The 18220-nt window shown below is 36.6% G+C and overlaps 1 protein-coding gene across 3 annotated transcripts in view; it reads right to left on the bottom strand.

The window, feature by feature from the left end:
* Positions 1-8761: 8761 nt before the first annotated feature.
* The window catches only part of SLC25A14 (solute carrier family 25 member 14), a 33410-nt gene continuing 23951 nt past the window's right edge, over positions 8762-18220 (bottom strand). For all 3 annotated transcript variants that reach the window (XM_079124052.1, XM_079124054.1, XM_079124053.1), the window contains 3 exons: positions 17606-17741; positions 10149-10229; positions 8762-9200 (listed from right to left, as the gene is read on the bottom strand). In XM_079124052.1, coding sequence (XP_078980178.1) covers positions 9159-9200; positions 10149-10229; positions 17606-17741 — 259 coding nt within the window. In that variant the 3' untranslated portion in view covers positions 8762-9158. The remainder of the gene's footprint in view (positions 9201-10148; positions 10230-17605; positions 17742-18220) is intronic.

The raw sequence follows: 18220 nt of genomic DNA on the forward strand, positions 1-18220 counted from the left end.
AATTCAAGGACAAAATGGGGGGGAAACCCAGAAACCACGCTCTGCCTTCCTCAGCTTCCCTGTAATTCATTCCTCAACCTCTTGGTCTCCACTGTGGATTTTTAGAAAGTTTGATTCAGAAGGCCTTAAAGTGATCTCCTCAGAAAGTTAGTGGGTTATCTACAAAAGAAGGCAACAAGAAACTAAAATGATGTGGGCTAATCTATCCTGAATTTGGTGCTGAAACAACATTGGAAGGTTAATCCTTCAATATCTCCAAAATGAAGGCCTGATGTGTTCAGGGGCAATGGCTAATACCAATAGGCCCTTGAAAATTTTCATTCAAATCTCAAATTATGATATTCAGAAACTGGATAGAACCTACCCATCACCATCTCAAAAAGATGTCACCACATCATGACGCTTTGCACTTGGGTTTTCTTAATTCCTCTTTAAGATGAACTTTCTGCTTTCTTTCATCAGTCATTCAGAGGATAATAATCACCCCTTTGTGTTTTCCTGCTCTTGAAATTTCCACACTCCTTATCTTCACTCTCTATCTAATGGTAGATTTCTTATACATCAGCCCTACTTTAGTAAATTCTCTTGCAGTTGTTCTGTTTACTAGTCTGGCTCACAGGAGAACATGCTTGCTTTCACCAAAGAAGTTTTATGTTAAAACCGAAGATGATTTTGGCTCTTCAGTGGATGATGGAACCCCAAGATCCCTTGAAGTGCTGAGCATCCAGCAAGTAACAGTTTTGCTAGTATACTCTTGGATTGGGTTATGAGTTATGGTGAACTAGATAAAGATACAAATAATAACTGAATTTTGGACAAAATTGAAAGCAGGCTCAAACCAATGCCCTCCTTATTGGTGGTTCAAAGCTTAGTTTCTGACCTTGCCGCAAAGGCTAGACCTTGCTAACATAACACCAGCAAAGTGGGATGTAATTTATTTAATTAGCCTGAGTTAAGCATTCCACATTGTAAATATATATCAAAATATCATGTTGTACCCCATGAGTATATACAATTATTATCTGTCAATTAAAATAAAATTTTAAAGATTTCTCTAAAGCTACAGGAGAATATCAGGAGCTTAGGGGAGGCTAGGTGATCAACATTAGGTTCAATCCAAATAATGAAATTCTGCTCTCCATGATGGTCAGTATGTGAAGGAAAAAAATCACAGGCTTTGAAGTCCAACAGACAAGTGTTCAAATCATGATGCAGTTGTTTAAATTCTCAAAACTAGATTTCTCAACTGTTAAATTGGGTAATAATGCCTACCTTATGTTGCTATAGTGAGGATTAACTCAGATAATATATGTGAAAACGCCTAATAAACTACAGCATATTGTCAGCACTCAGAAAAACATTAATCCTTTCTTTTTCCTTAAAACCCTAAACAATAAAACATCCAACTGACCCATTCAAGGTAGTCCATCATATTCAGATATTATGATCTTCAAGGTAAAGGTAGTTTGGCTCAGAACTGTGAATTCCTCAACCCCTGAATAAGTTTATTTTTAATGAGGGATAAGAAGTAACTCAGGTAGAAAAAGAAGCAATAAATCTAATACATTAGCAGTATCAAGACAGAGCACATACATATGCTTAGATTTAAGCATAACCACAATTATGAACTGTGTCTAATAAGCTGCCAATAATAATGCTTTGCAAAAGTTTAATGGCTTTTTTGATGCAGGCTCCTTCACAGATAAGGGAATGTACTGGAAAGGAAACATTTAGCTTTCATTCATACATTCAATGTTGTCTCTTGATGGACTTGAAAAGAAGCCAGATTCTGCTCAGCAAATGATCAAAATATTCGAAAGATACTAAGACCTTATAAGATACAATGTAGATCAATCTGTTCCATTTACAGTTTTCAGGAGCAGCTTACTGTGAATTTGTTATAAAACTGTGACAGGACCAACATTTATATTACATCCTTGGATAGCTAATGTTATGCATTTAACACCTCAGTTTCAGTTTCAGGACTACTCAAGAATGTAACAACACAAAGCCCTCTACACAAAGGTATTGTGAATGGTTTTACAAGTGTTACAAGCAAGTTGCTCTGACCTGATGCTTTTCTGCATGACCAATAAGCCTATCCCTGGGAGTTGGCCAGAGTTAGCCTTGATATCTTTTCCCTGGATGAAGAAGTGTTAACTGGTTCAAATGGGAATTGAACTCATGACTTTCATTCTCAAACTCAGTCACTTGTCAAACTGAATAAAGGCCAGTGAAAAGAGTACGCAAAAGGGATACTTCAAGAACACATAGAATAAGAGGAACCATGGTGTCTATAGCTGGGCACAAAGAGCAGGAGTGGACTCAAGGACAAACCACAACTCCTTGGCTATCATTATGCACTCAATTTTGTGCCTCCTTCAGTACCATCCATGTCATCTTTCAAAAACTGCTGACTGGTCTGGAAATTTCTCCTTTTAATTAATGTATCCTCATTTTTTTTCTGAAGTCTTATAAACTCCATAGTGGGGCCTACGAATGTCAACTGTCATTTATTCATTTGTGTATACATCCATCCACCTACTCATCCCACAAACATTTGAGAGCTAGGTGCTAAAACTGCCCCATCTTCACTCAGGTTTCATTTACACATTTGATGTATAAATAATGCTTATTATTCCTCTCGGATCATAAAAGTGAGCTTTATTCATTTGAGAAATTTCTCAAAATACAGAAAATTATAAAGTTACTCATAATTATACCATGCAGTGATGACCAGTTTTTCTCCTTCACCTTTTTTTTCACTTACTATATTTTACATACTTTCCTATGCCTTAAATCCTAAAAACTACAACTTGTAATGGTTACGTGTTTTTCAACAAACAAGTATATAATATTGTACCCATTTTCCTATAGTTGTGCTTAAATTTAAGGTTAATTTTCATTGTTATAATACCACTATGAACACCCTGTGTATAAAGCTGACCTGCTCTCTTTGATTCTCTAAGGATAGGTTTTCCAAAACACTATTACTAGATCAAGAAGCATTAATGTTTCCCTAGGAAATCTGCTAAGAGTAGTCATAAGTGAACTATAAATGAACAGAACACACTGATATGAATATCAAAGAAATAAGGCACATGAATTCCTGAAAGCACATACCAAGGGAGGGAACTGGTTGTTGTTCCTGTTGTTGTTGTTAACAAAAGGAAACCTTTTGATATGCTCCACTACTAGGATTAATCTTTCTCCTGCAAATTCAGAAGTCTGGACTAATAGAACACAGTAGTTTAAAAAAAAAAACAAACCTCAGGGTGGAACTCCATCATCAATACAGCACAGTGTGATATCCAGCTACTGATTTCAGTGTTTTGACTCTTATATTTTTCTCAGGCAGTCACTTTGTGCAATATCATAAAATGCTAAGTAGGCATGGGAATAAAACATTTATACAGGGGCCAGAATATAGTTCTTGATGCAGTTGAAGCCTTGAAGTCATAGTCTTTCAGCTTGCTGAAAGAGAAAGATGTGCTCTCGTCTAATGGATAACCATGGCTGGGTAAAGTGCATGAGAGCTTAACATGCTACTACCCAGCCATATGTTCACTGAATTTACAAGCTGTTAGGACCATGATCAGCCACTGGGCTCAAAGAGCCCTCTCATGAGGAATCCTAGAAACGACCGATGCAGCTGGTAAGAGTTTAAGAGTCTATTTTAATGCACAAAGCAGTTCCTGTTTCTTTCAAAACCCCCTCTACAAAACGGCAGGCAGGATTTATTTGCTCCTCAGTACTAAGATCATGTGGGGCCAAGAGCCTGAGGAGGCCCCTGCATCTGTTTAGGTTTGTTCTTATTGGTATATGTTGCTCAACAATCCCATGATTTAATCATATTTCCCATTTACCAGAACAGATCTATATCAGTTCCAGTTCTGTCTCAATTGTGTTGACATTAGGGCACTAAAAAGCTGATTAACACAAGGAGATAACATAGTCATAGGTCCAGTAAAATGCCAAGCTGTCTTACAAAACTGTTCAATGTGCTTTTACTACCTGTAGTATTTTTACAGATTTGTTCATTGAGCCATTTGACAAATATAAAAACATTTCCTATAGAAAAGCAAATGGATATCATATCATCTCAGAGGTAGTTTTAAAAAGTGAGATAGAGAAACCAATAAATTATAGATGAATGGCCACAAGATAATTTCAAATATAAAAAACACTCATAATTAAGGCATTTATTATCCAAAATTCCAACCACTACTTTAAGATTACCAGGCTCCTTAGTAATCATAATATAAATAATATGTTTTATAAATAAACAGGAAAGAAAAGAATGCAGGAAGAGTGTTTAATTGAGTAAGCACAGCTGAGACACTGAATAAAAAGAAGAGAAATACCCTTTACAGTGAAAACTTAGAAGTTAAGATTATTGGGGAATTGCCATTCTAACTAAGAAGACATGAAAATATTTTGGGGAAAAAGGCAATTTTATTTCTTTATTTTACATGCAATACCCTGAGAATTAGGCTTTAAAAATTCCTTAAGTGGGCTGGGGTTGTAGCTCAGTGGTAGAGTACTTGCCTAGCACGTTGTGAGGCCCTGAGTTCAATCCTCAGCATGACATAAAGATTAAAAAATAATAATGCCGTGTCCACCTACAACTAAAAAAAATCCCTTAAGTGATATATTTTAGTAAATAAAAATTATTTCAATCAGGCTGGGTGTGGTGGCATACACCTGTAATTCCAGCGGCTTAGGAGGCTGAGACAGGAAGATGGCAAGTTCAAAGCCAGTCTCAGCAACTTCCAGAGGCCCTATGCAAATCAGTGAGACTCTGTCTCAAAAATAAAAAATGAAAAGGACTAGGGATGTAGTGTAGTGGTAAAGCACCCCTCAGTTAAATCTCCAGTAGCGAAAAAAATATATATTATTTACAATTAGGTTCTTAGTAGTTTAATCATTTGTCCTGTAAAATTATTTATAAGCATAAAAATACTTCTTTGTATTAGAGGACAGAAGGTAAGAAGTCTAGCCCCATATCCAAATAACTAAATTTCAAACTAGTGGCATGTTTCAGTAATTCTAAGTTCTTCAAAGAACAGTCTAATGTACAAGAAGAACAAGTTCATTTTGCTTTGGTGTGCCATCTCTGACAGCAAGAACTTTCTTTCTGAACCCCACTCTGCTACCCCTGGTGAACTGTGCTCACGTAGACAGGAGGAAGAAGGGTGAAGTAGTGGTGAAGGAAGGAGGTCATGGAGAAGAAAGGCCAACAAAGGGAAGAGAAAGAAGTGGTAGAAAGTTGTGAATATGGAGAAAAAGATATATTCACATTCACAGGTCTCCGGGAAAAAAAATCTAAATGCAGTATTACAGGTAAGTGTCAGAGTGACCAACCACTAAAACTATTGACCTTCTTTCTCCCAGGGTGCTATAAAGATAGGAGAATTAATGAAATCAATATTCTTTAGTGCTCACCTGCCATAAACTCTTCACACTGGGGAAGGTTAAGTCAGTATACATCTTGCATAGTAATTGTAAGCATGGGTTCATGAGCCAGATTACCTGGGTTAGTATGCTGGCTCTGCAGCTTTCTAGGGGCAAATCATTTCCAGTTTTCTGTGCCTCATTGTCTCATCTGAATAATGAGAATAGTACCTATCTCATAAGGGTTTGCACATAAAGCTATAAGGATTTGCACATTTTTATAAATGATACAATTAGAACAGTACCTGGCATATTAAAAAAGACATGTAAATATTAGGGTTTTTTCCTTGAAATAGGGTCTTACTATGTTACCTAGACTGGCCTCAACTCCTGGGCTCAAGCAATCCTCTTACTTCTGCCTCCTCATGAACAGCTGGGACTATAGGGATACACCATTATGTCTGGCTTAGCTATTATTATCTGAGTCATCTCACTATCCAGTCTCTCAAAAAAAAATGGGGGATCAGGAGCTGAAGATTTTTCAACTTGTACCCTACAGATTTTGATCATCATTTCAGCCCTTTAAATATATCTTCCTGGGATATAGGATGTGGGTTGTGAGAGAACAAAGGATTACTTCAAGGTCTGAGCCACTAAAAGGGCTTTTGTATGGGGCAAATCAAGAATTTTGTTTTGTAACTGTTAAGTTTGAAGTTCCCGGCAGACTTTAACAGACATGTAGAGCAGGCAAAGGGACAGGGATGTATGGAGTACCAGGGAGAGGTATGGGCTGGGGATGGACATTTGAAAGTCATTAGCACACAGACAATACTTAAAGTCATGACAATACTGCCCTTCAAGTGGCTCAGGCTTGAAGTAAACTTTATCATACAATCTTCTCTCTAGTAATTCAAATTTTAATTAAATTTAAATCACATAGTATTTGCTGAACCTTTACCATGTTTTAAGGCCTTTTATGTGATTCTTCAGCTACAGGACAATTCATTTATTCATCTGACAAACATTTACTGAGTGCATATAACTGTGCTGGGTACTGAGAATCCAGCAGTGAACAAAACTGACATAATCCCTCTCCTTATGGAGCTTACAGACTGATGGGAGATATAGATATTAATCAAATAATCACACGAATACAATATATAATTATAAATTGTGACACCATATAAAAATTATAATGGGGAAAATTATTTAGATTGAGAAGTTCACTGGAAAGTTACTCTTTTTTAATAACACCTTTATTTTTATTTATTTTTACGTGGTGCTGAGGATCAAACCCAGTGCTTTACACATGCTAACTGAGTGCTCTACCACTGAACCACAACCCCAGCCCCTGGAAGGTTTCTCTTAAGGAGGAACATTTAAGTTAAGGTAAATGAGAGTAATTTTCTGATATATATAAAGTCTTTAAGTAACTATTTTTCAGCTTGTACCACTGTGGGGAAAAAAATGACTTTCTTACTGCTTATCTACTTGAGACTGAGTCAGGCATCTAACAGATGTAGTAAGTGTTTAAAAAATAAATATAAACAGCCAGGCCAGGCGTGGTGACACATGCCTGTAATCTCAATAGCTTGGCTCGAGAGACTGTCAGGAAGGTCACAAGTTCAAAACCAGCCTCAGCAACTTAGCAAGGCCCTAAGCAACTTAGCAAGACCTGTCTCTAAATAAAATATTTGAAAAGGGCTGGGGATGTAGTTAAGCACTCCACGTTCAATCCTCAGTGAGAAACACACATACACAGACAGACAGACACACACACACACACACAGAGCCAGGAGCTATAGCACACACCTGAAGTCCAGTGACTGGGGAAGCTGAGGCAGAAGAATCAAAAGTTTGAGGCGAGTCTCAGCAACTTAGCCAGAACTCATCTCAAAAAAATAAATAAGTAAATAAGTAAATATAAATAAGAATTAAAAAGGCAACTAAAAAGGGCTGAGATGTAGCTCAGTGGTAAAATGCCTCTGGTTTAATTCCTAGGACCAAAAATAAAAATAAATAAACAAGATGCCACTACTCACCTACAAGAAGGACTATAACCCAAAACAATGACAACACCAAAGGCTAGGAAGGAATATATTCACAGAAATTCTTGTTCACTGCTGCTGGGAATGCAAAATGATACAGCCACTTTGGAAGATAGTTCGGCAATTTCTTATAAAACAAACACACTCTTATCATACCATCCACCAATTGTGTTCCTTGGTATTTACCTAAGTGACCTGAAAACTTATTTCCATACAAAAACATGCACACAAAAGTTTACAGCAGCTTTATTCATAATTGCCAGAACTTGGAAGCAACTATGATGTCCTTCTGTAGATGAACAGATAAATATGTCATGATATTTACAGACAGTGGAATATTATTCAGCACTAAAAAGAAATGAGCTATCAAGCCATGAAAAGACATGGAGGGAAATTAAATGCATGTTACTTAATGAAAGAATCCAGTCTGGAAAAGGCACAATATGATTCGAACTATAAGACACTGGAAAAAATAAAACCATGGAGACAATAAAAATACTCAGTGGTTGCCAGGGGCTAGGAAGGAAAGTATGAAGAGGAGAAGCAGAGGATTTTGACAGCAGTTAATCCATTCTATATGATTTTTCTAATTATAGAAATATGTTGTTAAACTGTTGTTAAACATTTGTCAAAATGTATAATGCTTTAACCACATGGTCACATCCAACCTTCATTTGACTCAGCTCAAATGTCACCTCCATTATGAAGTTCTGGCAAAACCCCTGTGGCTGTTTCCCCTCTGTGCTCCTACAGAACTTTGTTCATCCCTCACATGGTTCTCAGAATTTATTGTAATTACTTATTTACACATCTGTTCTCTCACCATAATGTGAGCTTAAAAATAGAGACTATGTCTTACTCATTTTCATATTCCCAAACATTAAGTAAATAATAAGCACATAGTAAGTGTTTGAACAAAAAATAAACAAAGATGAATACCTATACTATTCATTCAACCAATATTTGAGTGACTACAATATACCAGGCACTGTTGAAGTACAAGAAAGTAGCCAGAACTTCTTCCTATAAGACAAACGCCACTTTTAGCATTTTATCTTTACAAACTTCCAAATGAGTCACCTGCTTCCTTATTCATGCTTAGGAAAGAACTACTTGACTGGTGTTTAGAAGTGAGTAGCATTATGACAATGAATGGCAATGGGAAAGCACGATACACTTATTTTATTCCCATAAATGTGTGCTTTAAGAGTCCATTCTCAATTTTACATTCACCTTCTCTTTATCACTTTCTGGAGAATGTAACTTAAAGAGTTGGCATAAAATAGAAAAAATAGTAAATAAAGACAAAGCCAAAGTGATTCTGCCAATAAATACTTTAATGAGAACCAAGGTCCATAGCAGTAACTGTCCGGGCCTATGCCTTCTGCTCTAGCCCAAACCTGGGGCTAAGCAACTACATTTAACCAACACTGGGAAAAAAGGCCATTTTGAATGTCACCCATCAGTATCCATCTTCACAGAAGATACCAATCTGGGGCCAGAGTCTCAATGTTAACACTCCTCTCAGGGGAAAGTTAACATGGTAACACAAACACATAAACAACTTTGAACCATCCTATTGTTCTTCCATCAGGAGGCCTTTGGGAGACCACTGGTTCATTAAACACAATTTTGTCAAAATACATTAGAACACGAAAAAGGAAAAAGAAAAAGAATAGAAAGGCTGGCAGAGCCAGGCTCACATATATTCAGTTCTTAGATTTGAAGCCTCTTGAGTTGCTCATATGTAATAAAAAACTGAGGAATAAGTCATGGAAGATCTCTTGGTTGATAATGAAAGTCAAATCTAGTTCTAAAATTGTGCATTCCATTCTCTTAAATTAAGGTACTGTGCTATTCTAAGTCGCACTGGCTTAAACATCTTTTTAAAAACATTACCTGCCAGATCAAACATGCTGAGTGCCTACCATGTGCCCACTATGATTGCTGGCATTTAGCAATTAAACAGATTAAAACTCTAATATACTTAGAGTCTTCAGGGACAAAGAGAACATACATAATACCCCAAAACATCAAGGACAATGTATAATTTCATGCTAGAATAATTGTTATGCACATTAGGTGATTACATCAATTTCAAAGAGTTCAGGAAAGATATATTATCTCTGTAAGCCTACAAACCGCATAAGGGAGGGAATTATTTTTCAACCCTCTGGTGCTCACGACTGTTCACGAAGCACCACACACAGTGTCCAATACGTGGCTCTGCACACAGGAGGTACTCAAGACCAGCTAAAGGAGGGCAATTCACCCACAAGGAAAATCTTATTTTGCTATGAATTTCTTCACTCTATGAATGTTTTCTGTCCTGTTATTATTTCCCAGCTGTTTTAGTCCTACATTTAGGTGTAGGAAACCCAGACCACCTCAACATGAACTTTCCCGTGGGCATCTCCCATCAGGACTTCTAAAAACTTCATAGCCCCTTTCAGATTGGCTGTGTTTGTTGTCATTTTGCTTTGAATAGGAAAACAAGAACGTGTGGCACATCTTTTCAACCCCTTTAGTTTGTATTAGCCTCCAATTAAAAGCTATTTCTCTATTTAGTTCCATTCTCAATGGTCATCATTGGGATGCTTTAGTTAGTTACTTACTTTCTTTCTTAATCAAATTTTCCTTCCCATAGTCTAGAATTCCCTGGGATCTTGGAATATCTACTTCCATTTACATATTTTAAAAGGATACAATGATGTTCCATGGTCCAAGTCGAAGCCAGTTTGGCCAAAATCCTTTATAGAGTGCAAAAAAGCCCTCATGTTTCCACATCTAAAGCAAAGACATAATCAAAAACAATAAATTCCCCTTTGTCTTTACATGTGACAATCATTTTTCCATCCCTACCCCAGCAACTTATGGCTCCATGAATGGTCTTTTTTCTAAAAATACACTTTGAATTCTTAAGTAGTCTAAATCCACGTACTCACTTATTCAACAAATATTTACTAAGCACCTACCATTTGCAAGGCACTGTTCTTGATGCTGGAAATAAAACAGTAAATAAGACAGAGTGTTTGTAGTACCCAGCATCCAAGATGACCCTTAATAAATGTATCAAGACTGGTCTGTCACCAATAGAATATGGCAGTAGTTAACACATGTCACTTCCCTTGCTAGGTTATAAGATATTTTAGAGCCAGGTGCAGAGGCTCATGTCTGTAATCCTAGATACTTTGTGGGGCTGGAACAGAGGATCACAAATTCAAGGGCAGCCTGGGCAACTTGGTGAGGCCTTATTTCAAAATAAAAATAAAAAGGGCTGGGGTGTAGCTCAGTGATAAGAGTGCTTCTGGGATCAATAGTAAATATCACAAAAAATGTTTCATATATATAAGGCATCTGCCTTATTATGATCTTGGATCTTTCACTCTGAAGGAAACCAGATGCTGTAACATGAAGAGAGGCCTACAGAGTGAGGAGCTAAGGCTTCTAGTCAACAGCCCACATAAGCAGTCTTTGGTATCCTAGCTCCAGTCAAACCTTTAGGTGACTGCAGTCCTAGGTAACATTTGGACTATACTCCCCTGTGAGACCCTAAGCTAGAATCACTTAGCTAAGCTACTTTTCAATTCCTAACCATAAAAACTACAAAGTAGTAACATTTTATTGTTTTAAGACACTGCAGTACATAACTTACACAGACCCTACCCTCATTGGGTGCATATTATGTAGCAGGGCTGACAAGCAAACACACAAACTGATAAATATTATAACCAGAAATAAATGTTATGAAGAAAACTAAAACAGGGTAAGTTCATAGGGAGTTGGGCAAGTCACTCTCCTCCTCTGAGTCTGTTCCATCATTATAAATTCTGTGTGACACGCCTATGGCCAATTTCATATGAATGCTTTCAGGATACATAGGAACAATGTGAACTGCTTTGTTTTGATTTCCTGCTTTATACATTGGGGGCCTCTATATACAACAGGTGATTATAAGATCTAGATGACAAATTATGCATACCCAAGATCATAAACTGGTGGTATGTGCTGAATTTGGTCAGCAGAAACAGTTTATATATAACAGACAACCTATTAAGTAAATACAATGTGTAGGCATTGTGTTAAAATGTTGAAAAATATTATTTTGTCTTTGGACTATTTAACACTATTCTAAAAAGTGGATGTATTTGGATAAGACAATATGAGATGCCAGACTTACAAATATCCCTTATCTCACTCTACAGTTTAAGTACAGTAGAGATAATTACCCTTGCAAACCAGTTTTGAGGGGGAACAAAGAATAATATAATAAGGGTACTATTTATGGAAACACAGTGGTAATGCTGACATCAATGAATCTTTAGCAAATTCTGAAGGTCTCAGGCCAAAACTAATGTTGAAAATTTGAAAATCACTCAAAACAAAGCTTAGATGCAGATAACCTATAATCATGGGTTATTAAATGATAGGGGTCCTCAGAGATACAATACAATCCCATCTTCTCTTACGTGGAGTACCTAATTGGTCTAAAATCTCTTTCTAGAAACCAGAACATTTTTTTAGAATTATAAATCAGATCATGTCACTTTTCCATTTAAAGATCTCAGATGGCTTTCTTGTGGATTTCATTCTAGTTGCAAGTTCTCTGCAACGACTTACAAGATCTTACATGATTTAGCCCCTGCCTCTCTCACCATTTTCTCTTCCTACTTTCTTTTTCACTCACCACACTCAGCCATACAAGCCTTCTTTCTAATCCTTGAATATATCAAGCTCATTCCCAACTCAGATACTTTGTAACCTGCTCCTTTTTTACGAAATGCTTTTCTTGAGGTTCTACATATGGCTACCTTCTTCTCGTCATTCAGAAGTCAGTTTGTCACCTCCTCACAGGCTTTCCCTGAACATCTTAGCTGAAGTAGCTCCCAAGCACCCAGTCAATATCTCAATATACTCTATTTTTTTTTGTAATATTTACTTCTATCTAAAATTATACCATTTGTGTGTATATGTTTATTATCTGTCTCCCTTAACTAGAATACAATCTCCAAGAGAGCAGGAACTATGTTTGTCTTGTTTACCATTGTATCCCCACCACCTCACAGTGTCTGGCCCATTTAATTTTCCAACAAATATTTGTGGAATACAAATGCTGATGGTCTCTAACAGCTCTGTGAGCCATCTAAATCCTTATAAATCTGCAAAACAGTGAACGAACACCTTCAAAACGTGAGAAGTGGGAAATACTTTCTTGTTGAAAAAGATGTGTGAAAATATGAACTTCTGTAGATAAGCATTGACATAGAATACTTCATGAAGATATATATGTTAATTCATTTAATAATTTGCTTTGGAAAAGTGATAAACAAGGTACATACAGCTCTGCCTTCACGGAATTTAGACTCGACCAGGATAGACACTAAAGCAATTACAAATATGAATCAAATGTGATACAGCCACATAACATAATGTATTATCTGGCAATAAGGAGGAATAAAGTGCTGATACATGCTACAACATGGATGAAACTTGAAGACATTTATGGTAAGTGAAAGAAGCCATATATTAAGTTATATATTGTTATGGTTTGGACGTGAGATGTCCCCCAAAAGCTCACGTGTGAGACAATGCAGGAAGGTTCAGAGAAGAAATTATTGAGTTGTAAGAGTTTTAACCCTATCAGTGAATTAATCCCTGATGGGATTAACTGAAGTGGTAGGGTGTGGCTGGAGGATATTGGAACTGGGGCGTGGCTTTGGGATATATATATTTTGTATCTAGAGAGTGGAGACTCTCTCTCTTTCTGCTTCCTGATAATGCAAGCTGCTTTCCTCTGCCACACTCTTCTGCCATGATGTTCTGCCTCACCTTGAGCCCCAAGGGATGGAGCCAGCCTTGTATGGACTAAGACCTCTGAAACTGTGAGCCCTCAAATTAACCTTTCCTCCTCTATAATTGTGCTGGTCAGATCATTTCGTCACAGCAGTGAGAAAGGTGACTAAAACATTTGTATATACCAACTAAGGTATTTATTGTATGATTCCATTTATATGAAATATCTAGATCAGGAAAAGCTATACAGATAAAAAGTAGGTTAGCAGCTGCTTACGACTAGATGGATAGGGGATAAGGGATGAGATCTAAAGGATATAGGGATTCTTTCTGAGTTCATTAAAATGTTCTGAAGTTGACTGTAAGTAATGAGGTTTTACATATCTCAATGTGATATGCTAAAATGCTAAGTATACTAAGTATTGAATGGGTTAATTTGATATGTAAATTTTTTAAAATATTAATACATGCTACTTGAGAGGAACTACAAGAAACCATTAAACATATAACCTAGTTTAATGGTCAGGGAAGGCCTTTTTTGAAAAAGCAATGAGATCTGAAGTATGACTAGGAACTGGCCAAATGAACAATGTATTTGGGATGGTATATGGCATGGGTGAACATGTGAAAGGAAATAGAAAATCAATGACTGGAAATTTTTAGTATGCCTGGAATGTGAAAAAGGGTGGTATAAATAAGGCTGTAGGAGCGAAAAGGGATCATAGAGAGCCTGGGGTCGGCCTCTCAAGTCACTGGGATTATAGTCACTGGGGTCAACCCCTCAAGTCACTGCCACCACATCTGGCTCATTAATGAACTTTAGATAGGGGTGACAGGATGAGATTTGCAGCCATTCTTCACTATGTCATAGATGAATGTGTGACTCCATTCACCAAAGTGTTTTAGGATTCTAAAAGAGGAAATGCAAAATAATATGGAAGATACTGCCATATATAATGCTGATATAGAACAAAATCACTTTAAAAAACTTTAATAACAAGGATATGAATGAATGAACACATATAAGTACTTAAAGGTTATTACCAACATAAAAATATATTTCTGTAGCTACAGCACAGCAGGGTTGTTGTAAGTACAAACTTTGGAATTGAACAGACCATGGATTACATCTCAGATCTGCCACTCATTAACTGTGTATCTTGGGCAAGTTACTTAGCTACTATGATTGAAAGTTTCCTCATTCATAAAATGGGAAAGATAATATTTTCTCCATAAGATTTCTGTTACAGTTAAAGCATATACTCTATATAGAGTGCCCAGCACATAATATGCATTCAATAAATGCTATTTCTATATTATTTTACCTTTCATGTGCTCTTAGCCAACCTTCTTGAAAGAGTGCTTTATATCTGTCTACTTATTCTCAATTCCTATGTGTTTATCTCCTTCTATTAGAATTAAGTGACATGAAGGCAGGGAATTTTTTTGTTCACCAACATATCCATGCCAAACTAGAACACTGTCTACCATGTAAGACACAAACGTTTTTTACTAAATTAATGAATGAATGATTAAACATATTCCTCAATGTACAGTATTCCAGCTATATCTCCCTAATGCATGTGACATTAAATAACTCATAACTTGTTCCTTCCTGAAACTCATTACTCCCTTGGCTTCCATGACATCACTCTCTTCTAAACTTCCTCATATCTTTTCAACTGTTACCTTTTGGTATCTTTCCTGGGGTCATCATCCGCTAAGTTCTTAAAAATTGGTATTCCCCAGTGTTCTTTCCTTACCCCACTCCTCGTCTCTCTATACCAGTGACTGTCAAATGGAAAGGTGAGCATGTCAGAAATACCAAGGGGGAATTTTGCAAAACTAAATTCCCCAAGGTCTGAGAAATACTGCCTCACTGGATCATTATTATTGGAAAGAGTTGTATACTACTTCGGTGTTCTAGGAAGGCAAAAATATTGTGAACTCCTCTACCTGCTCTCCTTGGTTATGAACCACCTATATGCTAATGATCCCACAAGGTCTTATTTACATCCATGAATTTCCTTGACTTAGGGCTAGTATATCCATATCCACTGGTTGTTCCTCATGAGCATATCAAACTAAGTATACACAACTATGATGTCTCCCATGAAACCTATTCCCCTTCCTATGATGTCTCTGCCAATGAATGTTGACATATGGTCACCAAATCCAAAACTCTGAGTCATCTTTGACACTTCCTTTCTCCTACACTTCTCAAACAAATCTTGTTGACTTTACCAACTAAATTATTCTCATTCTGTCCCACTTTCTACATTCCCACTACCATTTTGAAGTTAAGGCCTTTATCACCTTTAGCTCAGGTTAGTATAAAAACCTTCAAATTGGCTTACATATGTCTAGGTCAACAGTTCTCAAAGTGGGTTGCTAGGCTAGCAGCATCAGTGTTTCCTGGGAACTTGTTAGAACTGATTCTCAGGTCCCATTGCTAACCAACTGAATCAGCATCTGGAGATGGGGCCCAGCTAACTACATTTTAACAAGCCCTGCAGATGTTTGAGGCATGTAAAACTTTAAGACCCACTGCTTCATGCTTAGCCCCTTAGATTAGTGGTTTTCAGCCTTGGATGAACATTGCAGTGGCCTGAGAAGTTTTAAAAATACTGATGCTTGTGTCTTACAACTCAGGTTCTGAGTTGATTGGTGTAAGGTAAATGAAGGAGCTGTGAATGTTTCCCCAAGTGATTCAAATTTGCATCCAAAACTGAGAATCACTGTCTTAGATTCCACCTTCATGAAGGCAATTCATCTATTTAAAATTCAAATATGAGCAAAAGTACTAGGGATTGAAATGGAGCAAATTATATTCTGTGCATGTATGAATAAATCAAAATGAACTCTACTACTATGTATAACTATAACACACTAATAAAAACATTAAAAAGTAAAATGCAAATATGACCTGATTAAAAAGCTTTAAATATTTTCCTATCAAGTTAAAAAAAAGGTCCAAGCATCTCAGCATAAAATTCAATACCCTTTATAACCTAACCAACACTTACCTCTCTCACTATGAGGAAGGCACCATAGTGTAGAAGCTAAGAAGATCAGTTGAAAGCCAAATGGTCTAAGTTTATCCCAACACTCCCACTTACTAGCTGTGGTACCCTGAGGTACTTAATCCCTCGGTGCTTCAGTATCTACCTCATGTGGCAAATGATGAGCATTAAATACATGAATACATGTAAGTCTCATTAGGACAGCTCTTGACATACAATGAAGCACTAACCAGATGGGGGTTGTTATTATGCAGTTTACCACTATCTATAGGGAGTCTCTTTCAAATTTCAAAACCGGGCTAATTGTCCCTCACGTAACTCTGAGTTTATCATTTTCCAGGTTTTATCAATTATTTCTTTATATACCTACAGTATTTTTGTAATACCTATTTCTCTGTAGTTACTAAAATGGTGCCTGATTATAATAAATACTTGTTTAATGAATCTGATAACAGCAGAAAAATAATATGAGAGCATCACATTTTAGCCCCAGGTTTGTTTTGGTAGCAGTGATTTCACTAATAAGTACATAACAGATCTATAATATTCAACTTTCTAAAACATAAAGCAGAAATTTTCAAAGCAAAATATGAACAATAGAACAATCCTGAACTTAAATCAAGCACCAGGTTTTTGGGTTGTTTTCAGTACCAGTGTTTCCATTAGAGTCTCTGTTTTATCTGAAGTGAGCAAATGGGAGATATGTTAAGTCTTTTCAACAATTCTACATGGTGCTACTAATAAAAGTATGCTGAATTCTCGAGCACTGAAATTGGAATAATTATATTAAGGACCACTGAGCATCAGCAGATGGCCAAAGAGACAGCTTTTCTACCTGGGAATGACTTAGGCTATAAAAATTATACATAATGGTTCTTTCATCTTCAGAATGATATGTAGCAACCAAGAATAAGAACTGATGATCTCGCTGATAAGCGGATGAGGACATATAAGGGGGTGTAGGAGGGGTTAGTGTTAGGGTTAGGGTTAGGTTTAGGGTTAGGGATAAGGAGGGTGGTAAGAATGGAGGAAGGAAGGACTGTATAGAGGGAAAAGAGGGGTGGGAGAGGTGGGGGGAAGGGGAAAAAATAACAGAATGAATCAAACAACATTGCCCTATGTAAATTTATGATTTTTAATTAAAATTTAAAAAAGTAAGTTATAAAGTAGGGAAGATCAATTATATGTGTTATTTTAGGATATTAAGTCACAGAACTCTGAAGGACTAATCAAAAGAAAAGAAATAAAAGACAAGTTACCAATTTCAAAAAAAAAAAAAAGAACTGAAAAAATATGTGAGATAACAAAGAAAACTAAAAATGTAACCCAAATCCACAGTGTGCATACCTTTAAAATACCATCCAAAGTGCCCTTATAGAGGTCCACATGTCCCACGATTGCCCTCTGGTTCATCATGCGAGTTCGCACCACATCAACAGGATTGGATGCCAGAGCGCCAGCCAGGCCACATGTAAAGCTGGAACTAAAGATGAAAACTTTGAAAAATAGATTGTGCCCATTTCCATCTCCTGTGTACGTAAAGAAAAATTAGGCCAAACATAAAGGTATAATAACTCAGACCCATCAAATAAAAACCTGATGTTTTCCCTTTCATTATAATCTAAAGAAAAAAAGGAAATCTTTTTAAAAGAAACCTCATTCAAGGTTGTCATTTTAAGTTTTCAATCTGACACCTGTCCCCTTGTTCAAAGGAGACAGTTTATAAGCCTAACAAGACCCCTAAGCAGGAAGTGCCACTCATCATTTATTAGTTACATACATTTTCAAATGATAGCATCAAATGCCAAACACATTTGAATTACAAAATATCATAAAGGTTGCAGGACTAAGAAGATACAAAATGAGATCAGCAACAGTCATTAGCCAAAAACTGTGGTTTAGATTCAGAGGCCCCACAAAAATTCACTTTGTTTTATCTTAGTCTCATTGATAAGTTTGTTT

Source organism: Sciurus vulgaris (assembly GCF_902686455.1).
Source record: "Sciurus vulgaris genome assembly, chromosome: X".
NCBI lineage: Eukaryota > Metazoa > Chordata > Mammalia > Rodentia > Sciuridae > Sciurus > Sciurus vulgaris.